Source organism: Lepidochelys kempii, chromosome 1 (genome assembly GCF_965140265.1).
Source record: "Lepidochelys kempii isolate rLepKem1 chromosome 1, rLepKem1.hap2, whole genome shotgun sequence".
NCBI lineage: Eukaryota > Metazoa > Chordata > Testudines > Cheloniidae > Lepidochelys > Lepidochelys kempii.
In genome coordinates this window covers 44,413,039-44,421,757 of record NC_133256.1, presented here as the reverse complement: position 1 = coordinate 44,421,757, position 8,719 = coordinate 44,413,039, and the positions used below count along the sequence as shown (strand labels likewise).

At 35.9% G+C, this 8,719-nt stretch overlaps 1 protein-coding gene across 3 annotated transcripts in view; it reads right to left on the bottom strand.

The window, feature by feature from the left end:
- Positions 1-778: 778 nt before the first annotated feature.
- The window catches only part of POLR1D (RNA polymerase I and III subunit D), a 29,876-nt gene continuing 21,935 nt past the window's right edge, over positions 779-8,719 (bottom strand). The window contains exons 2-5 of one of the 3 annotated variants that reach the window (XM_073340674.1): positions 8,494-8,568; positions 6,278-6,340; positions 1,740-2,030; positions 779-1,308 (exon numbers count right to left, since the gene is read on the bottom strand). In XM_073340674.1, coding sequence (XP_073196775.1) covers positions 1,757-2,030; positions 6,278-6,340; positions 8,494-8,568 — 412 coding nt within the window. In that variant the 3' untranslated portion in view covers positions 779-1,308; positions 1,740-1,756. Of the gene's footprint in view, positions 2,031-6,277; positions 6,341-8,493; positions 8,569-8,719 lie in introns of all 3 variants that reach the window. The other 2 variants (XM_073340665.1, XM_073340683.1) reach the window with 2 other exon arrangements.

The window sequence follows — 8,719 nt, the reverse complement described above, 5'->3', positions numbered from 1 at the left end:
ACTGCCCCCACAGCAGAACAGTGAGCCTCACTGTGGGAAGAAATAGGAAGGTTTTTTCTCCCCATTTTGTTTTTCAGAAACCTGTGAGGGGTGTGCTCAAGACCACTTCCCTGGAGGGGTTGGGGTCCATGCTCACCCCTAGGGGAGGGAGCCCACATGGCCTGGTCTCTGGCAGCAGCTCAGAGCCATTCCCCCTCTCCACCACTGAATTTTGCAATTCTGAAGTGGGAAAAAAAAATGTAGGCATAACTCTTATTTTTTACTTCTATATTTCCTCTTTGGTATGACACAGTCCTAATTTAATACATTTCTGAAATGAACCCTTATTTAAAGCACTGGCAGATATACTTAGCAGAATTCATATGGTAATATTCATGACTTGTATTTATAGTATAATTTTTTATGTTATTTTAAATTTAATGAAAAATGAATATTGTTGAAAGTTAATTATATATTGTGACCCATGAAATCTGGCAAAGTCCCTTTAAGGAAGCCTTTTAAAAAGACTGAGTCCTCTTATGCAAGAGTATTTTTAAGTATTATGTTTCGGTTTATTCTAAAGTTAGAATCAAGCAATTTTAAATGTTCACTTTCCCCAAGTTTACAGATGATACATGATGCATCCTCGGTTAACAGGTTTCAGATTTATTCTCAACTCACTTGAAACAAAAACTAAGCTATATGCTCATTCAAATAGTTATGTCAGAGGATATTTAAATCCCAAATGCTTCACAAAACAAGTAATCAGAACACAGAGAATGAAGACATACAGAGTATATTGATGTGTAATTACATTTATGAATTTTAGAATTCTACCACTACAAAACTGTCATACAGGCACTGAAAGTTATTACATCAGTGGTTAAAAAACAATTTTTTAATCCTTGCTCTGTGACTCTAGTATTATATCTAATTGTAAAATTCACAGGCCTGGATAGAGACATGGTAATGTTAGCTGCTGAGGTTGTTTTCAAAGCACTGTCTCTATGTTTTTCACACTACTTCCTCTGAAGAGGAAAGTCTAAATACAGACAGAAGTATTGCATCTATAGTTTATTACTGCTAATATTTGTCATCACTTCTGATCAGTTTGTAGAACATATGAGAACAGGTGAATCATATTCCATATTACAGATAATTCCTCCTAGGTATTAAAGCTAACATTGCCCATTTTAAATTTATTCTTAACACTAAAGAAATTATCTATAGAAGTCAGCAGTTCTTTCAGTAGATAGATATTGACCTCTTACAAGCTACAGAAAGTGTACATGTGGGCTCAAGTCTTCCTTTCTTCAGGTCTGATCTATCCTGCAAAATTAACATCAACACAAATGAAGTTTTTTTAACTGAGTTTAGCATTAAAGTTACCACTAATTTTGCATGTAAATACACATTTACTTACATTAAATTCCAAAAAAGTAAACGGACTAAAAGAGTCATACTGAACAATTAAATATATTAACTTGCAACACCCACTGAGAGCAAGTCCCTAAGTTTAATTAGGGAGGGGAAGAAAAAGGGAGAAGTACGTAGTTCTAAACTAATCAACAAATTAATGTTGTACTTTATTTTCTCTTAAGGAGCCCCAAATAAAGTCCTATAAAACCACTCCAAGATTATTTCTCACAAAAGCTAAGAGATCTGTATTGAACAAGATCTTCTTTTTAAAAGACTAAATAACATCCCCACAGTCCAAGGTTTAATTACATCCCTGGCTTATAACAGCATGTATTCATCACCTTCTCGGTTTGCTTGGTCACTTTTCGTACTTATCCTTTGTGTGCCGGCTCCTGTTCCGGTACCTAGGAGGAGAATAGCTGACTCTTCTTCTGGCCTGAAAGCTGGGTGTGTAAGGATAAGTTCTATGTTTCTTTGGTTTTTCTTCTTTCCTGCTCTCGCTTGGCTCAGGTGGTTTACTGTCCTCCTCCTCCTGTTCATGTTCTTGGTCTTGCTCTTTTTGGGAGGGTAACGTGTTCTTAATAGTATTAATAAGAAATCTTTTATTTGTACCTGCAAGAGGGCACTTCATCCTGTAAAGACATTTCAAAGTAATCATAAAACAACATCTTAACACAAATATAAAAGTTCCACATCAGAATTCCCCACAATTTTTAGAGAGATTCAAGTTTGTGGTTTTGGCTTTCCTTGCATGCCACCTAGTGTAAACTGTGAGTACAGAAAAAGACATTCAGGATGTTCCCATTCCCCTTTTATCTTAGTCTTAAGGCTGGAAGCAGAATGGTTGTGTTACTTTAATAGGGAGGAAATACAGATTAGAGAAAAAAGATGTGGAGACTGAAGCTTATGTTACATTCTACATATGTGGACTTGCATAGTTCATATTAGAAATTATTTGTCACTGCTTAAATTATCTGATTTTTGAATAATATATATTCCAAGTCTGAGGGGAAAGGGCTGCAAGATCATGTTTTACATATTCAGTGTAGTTTATTTAATGAATTGAGAAATGTAGAAAGTAAAAGGCATTTTTGCATTAGGAACATCAAGCAGTTATAGTAATAAAATAGATAGGCTATTAAAGTGTTTAACTTTAGATTTGGGAAATGTCTTTCAAAAGAAAAGTTTATTTTTCAAAAAACCCAAGACACCAATCCCCTTTTTTCCCTTTTATGTTTCTAATCTTTGTCATGTACCAGCTCATCCAGTAGTCTCTAGCACATACCAATTTTTCTTTTTATCCGCTAGTTTTATTAACTAAATATTTTGCACTTATTTCATTCCTCTTGCTAGGATTAACTCTTTACAACCTTTTATTCCCTACACGTGTCATCTCTAACACATGCACTGAATAAAACAGATTGTTCAGTATCTGATTTAGATTTTTTTTTTCTGCTGTAAAAGTTTCTGAAGATTTCTTTTACCCTTGTGAGCTGCACTGACATTTTTCTCTTTCTTTGTTTAGAGTTCATGTGCAGGTTGAAAAACCTTCAAAAAATTTCTCTACAAATCCGAAGTGTTGATTCAGTAGGTGGCACTCTGTCCTCTAATTCTCAACGTATGACCCAGAATCATGTTAGGGATCACAGTGCTGTTGAAAGCAGAGTGTTTTGTATGAAATATAAGAAATACATCCTGATCATTTGCAATCATTCAGAGCCTATGGCTACTTCTGGGAAATTAGGGCTATTAAACCCCAATGTACAGGGGAGATTATTACTGTGCAGCTCCGTTTTGCACATCTAGCATCTTCCCTTAATTTCAACTGGATACAGTATTCATTCATGTTCCACAGGAATTTGCATAGCACTGCTAAACAGTTGTCAAGCTTCACTCCAATGCTGGTTTCATTTCAGTATTAAAAAAAATTATTTATATAGATCTAGAATACATGATGATATGTGGGGATATAAATGTTTGATTGGTAAAAGTTAACGGATAATTACTCTTGAAGTAAAGCCTCAAGGGAATTATGCAGGTCATTTCAGAAGAGTGCCAATGAAAGAGTTATGCCACAACATCTGTTTTCTGTGCTTTACAGAATAGATCATTTTAGTTGCATGTAAATCTGGGATCTTTCAGCCGCACAAGTCCAGATGAATGAGAACATGGAGTTTCAAACTCCTAACAGTCAGGGAATGTTTTGATAGATATGCTGGGACATAAGATAAATTCAGAAGTATTGAACAACACAGAACAGTATGCATTTGCTTTGTTTTGTGAAACATACTTCTGTCCCGACTCAATGGCTTCTCAATGCAGGTGGGAATGAGGACCAAGATCAGACATGTTCAAAGAGATTTGGATTGAGTTAACTAGCCTTCCTGAGAGGATGGGGAATAAGCCAAAGGACAGAAAGAGAAGTAAACAAAGAACAAGTTTGGGCAGATAACATAAGATTTCAAGAGTGGGGCTGGGGTGGTTGTGTGTTTTCCTTTATAAAGAGCCTTTCTTCTGTATAAAACAGCCAGACAGCTTCTGGAAAGAGAAGACTTTATGGAAGCATTCGCACAGACTGGAAGGACAAGCTACGATAGCTGACAAGGCTAGGCCTGAATGATAAAGCTCAGAATTTTTTCCAACGTGTCAGAAAACTTACCACCAGCTTTAAACCTTTGTACCTTAAGCTTCTTAGAGTATTAGGGCACCTTTTTGCAGCCTCTGTCCAGATAAAAACTTTAAATGCTTTGCATTTGTCTGTTTGTGCTTGCTTTTTATTATTATTTTTAAGCAAATGTACTGTTCTAGCACTGATGTGCATGGCACAGTACGAAGCAAGACAGTCCCTGCCTTTATAAAACAATCCCCTTAAATAAACAGCATCTTGTTTAACTGTTTGCTTTTGATGGTACAGTTGCTGCCTGCACAACACTGAGAATGAAGGGAACAGTCCTCTGTGGAGGAAACCTGATGGGAGGGATTCATCAGCCACAAGATCAGAAAGAGGCTGAAGCAGGGCTGCAATCCAGGTGAAACAGGTGTCATGGATTGGGGTCTGTGCTGGCATGAAGTGAGCCCTCAGAGCTTAGCAGCACAGGGATAAAATAACCCATTACAGTGAGATATCAATCTTTAGGTTTTAGTGATCTAGGAGTAAATAGAGCAAATCATCATCTTCAAGACAGCATTCCCTGCTCTTTCTTGATCCAGTCCAGGCTTTTCTCATGCTAAGATACTGAAGAGAGGGAAAATAAAGCATTTGAAGTACACACTTTTTATTTTTTTAAATGGTGGTAGTTTGAATATGAACAGTTTGGACTGCTAAAGTGGGACAGAAAAGATGGATTAGTGGGCAGTATGCACGGGAAATGGTCAGATGTGCAAATTTAGTTTATTCCATAGTTACACAAATAAAAGAGATTTTTTGCATTTCACCACCAGATGTTGATACATTTATTTTATTCTCACGTGGTGGCGATACCCATATTACATTCTACTTTTGACCACCTCACCTGCAATCTCCCTCATGTATTGCAATATTCTAAACCTCTGCTTCAAACAGTCTCAAATTTTTAGTGTCTCCTTATCTCCCTCAAAAGTGCAATTCTCTATCTCCTCAAAATTACATTGGAGGCTGACAGTAATATTCCTGGACCAGTATCTTTCCTGGTCTGGATACCTTATGACAATGCTACGAAACTAAAGATGGAAGTACTATTCCATCTCTAGAAATGAAATGGAAAGAAATGATTCTTCTAGCACCAGAAAGTTTCAAGACCACTGGATACTAAAGTCAAGACATTTTTATATCTACAAAGAGCTATTTTAGCTTATTTTTAAGAGGTATTGTAAATGTCAGTGTTATTTTTTCTCCCCTTCTATACTAGGTGTGTAACTAAACTGGACTCCTAACTAAGGATTATGGCTTTCTGGATGGAAGGAAATAATAAATAATTCCAGGAACACCTCAAAAGCATTTTTATAAAGATGGGTAGCATGTACACAGTTGTATTGCAAAAAATAAAGTTTGGGAGTGATCCATATTACTCACTGGTGGACTTCACCAAGTGTTAGCAATGGTGGGAAAAATTTTAGAATGTTTCTTTAGGGTAGACAAGCCTTATGAGGCAAGAGCCTTGCCTCACTAAGTAAAATGTACTCTTTTAGCCCTTGCCTTATTGAAGGTCTGATCCACAGAAGACTATGGAAATCATATATTTGATTTTAAATGATGCAAGACAGCAAATATGCATTTTGTGCAAGATAAAGAATTTTACTGCTGACTAGCAAACAGTTCCACAGAATGGAATTTGTGCTTATTGTTTTTCATTTTAAAAAACCCTAGGAAATTAAAAATATTAAAGAACATTCAAGTTTCAAAGTGAAGTATGCATAAAGTACGGGTTCTATGGTATGTGGGGGAATGTATGTGATCATATAATTAAGTGTGCCTGATTTACAGTCTATTACACCGCTTTTACTCCACCATATCAATGTGGATGTATGTTTTTAAAAAGTATTGTGTTTTTAAAAACATATTGTATATGTTCCCAGAGGCTAAAATGAATGCATATTTTATAAATCTAAAAATAAGTTACCTTAAACACAAGGATGCTGTGATAGCTTCATAATAGGAACAAAAATCATGCCTCTGGTCTTGTGGGTTTAAGTCAAAAGCTTAATGGCATTTTAATATTTGTAGTCCAACTGCTACACATCCTAATAAGAAATGAGCCACCTTCCTTTTCAATCTAATATCTGCCAGACAACTGCAGATGAAGAGTAGCACTGCATTCCAGAACATGGTGGTGCTTCCTGTTGTAAAACTGATTAAGATACTGGGCCATGACATTCTAATCACTGACTTAGCAACACGCACCCGGTGTATTGCATTTCTATGTGGAGCACAGGAACACTTTTCCACTGCAACCGTAGGCCTGAACTTAGAAAGGAGAAATAGGATAGGGACATAGTCAAATAGAGACAAGCAGCAATCAAAACAAAGAACAACAGGGATGCTCTCAAAACATTCCTGTTTTAGCCCCAATTTTGGTATCCTACAATGTTTCTGGCTAAGGATTTCTATTTAGTATTGAATAGAAAATGGTATATAGACACAGACCAGGAATTATTTAAGATTGTACTTTAGAAGTACAGGCACAAAATTATCTTTTTCTTCATTATGCCCCTTCCCCAACTGTTCTCTTGTAACACATCCAGCTGTACAGATTTTGCTCAAAACTAAGGGTTTGTCTACACAGAGTTTTCATACCTCTTTGACTATGATATGTCTACACTACAGGCGTTCTAGCAACAGAGCTATGGCACCATAGCTATGCCATGTAACTCTAATGTAGGCACAGACTACAGTGATGGAAGGTTTTTCTGTCATTGTTGGAACTCCATCTCCCTGAGTGAAGGTAGCTAGGTCAAGAGAAGTATTCTTCCATTGACCTAGCTGCGTCTACAGTGCATCTACAGTGCTCATGGGAGTGGATTTTTCATACCCCTGAGCACCGTAGCTATGTTGATGTAAGTTTTAAGTGTAAACCAGGCCTACAATGGTTTAGAAACAGATGGGGATGCAGTTAGAATCACCTTTATACCAATATAGCTGCATCCCCATTACTATTTTGGTATAAAAAAATCACACTTCTAACCAAAATAGTTAAATTGATACAAATCCCTGTGAGTACACCAGGTCTAAGACTAGGGGTATGTCTACACTAAAAATGCTATAGCAGCAAAACTGCAGTTGCATTGTTTGTATCGCTTCAGTGTAGACACTACCTATGCTGATAGGAGGGGTTCTCCCATTGACCTAGCAGTGTCTACACCAGGGGTTAGGTCAGCATAGCTACATCTCTCAGGGGTGAGGTTTTTCACACCCAACTGACATTGCTATGTAGATGTAACTTTTAAGTCTAGACCAAACCGATGTGAAAAGAATAAGTCTTAAGCAAGTTACCACTGTACTTTAACCCATTTGCAGCTACTTTAAAAACAAATCACATGAGAAGCCTGCTGGTGTTGTGATCATACCATTACTCAGGGTGTATAGCTTCCATTTGCGAGAGTCAGGGCTGTCTTGTCTACAAATGGATTTAAACCGGTTAGAAACTGGTCTCACTAAACTGGTGCAATCTGGATGTGTGAACAGTCTTAAATTTGTTTAAGAGTGCCTGATATCAAAGACATCAAAACCAATTTGAGACAGATAAACTATACCTCTGATCAAATCATTGTATTTATTGTATTACAATACTATGTGCAGGTACACTTTGAAGGAATAACTATGAGAATTAAAATACTGCTTTTTATTCCAAAATAATGCTTTTAATAGTTGACATAATGCATACTAAAAGTATCAACAATTTTAGTTTTCTTTCCATTAAGATTAATTGAAGGGCAATTAAAATCCCGTGGATTTTATTTAAGATTACATTAAAAATCTGAAGGAAAAAAACCACCTTCCAAAAGTATATTTTACTTTGAGTTTACAGACTATTGTACTTTAAACAGAAATTTACTTCAAAAGAACAATTTATATTAAAAATATTTGTCATAAAGTTTCTTTGTTATGACATTAGTATTTTTAATCTAAACAAAAAAAATCCAACCTGAGTTGGATATGAATGTTTACTGGCCAACATGCAATTACATCTATGTTGAAACTAACTATCAAATATGTCCCAGGCTCATAAATATCTTGACTGAAATTTGATACAGTGACTATTGTGATAAGGACTTGCTACTACAAAAAGTGCCACTTGTTCTCCAACTGGTATATTCTGTAAATGCTTGGTATGGCAATCTTCACTCAGGGCAGAAATTTCTTCAGTTTCTACCCTAGTCAGTGGAGTTAAAATTTTTGCATCTCCTGTTATGTTTGGAGAAAACTATTTGTAAAGTCAAGAAAATAAATGTTTTAATGTTATGCTATTAAAAACTAAAAGTTGGAGATAAAACCTCTGTCATATGTTAAGTTTATATGGCTTAATTTTTTTGACACTGCTTAGTGTCTTTTTTTTTTCATTCCATCTATATTTTAAAGGTATGGTACATTTTTTTAATTTAATTTGTATCAGAACTTACCAACCCATAGCTCCCATGGTTTCAGCTCTGGTTTTCCCACGTTTTGCCTCTTTAAGAAGCTCTTCTACTGCCTTTCTAGATATGAAAAGGGGGAAAAAATATTAAAAACAGATTTATAGACCATTTAAGAAAAAAACTAAACTATTGCAAGTACAGAAAAGTTGGCTCATATGTTGAAGTGACAATGCCAACAACTTGTGTAAGGTAGCAATTCAAATGGAAGAGG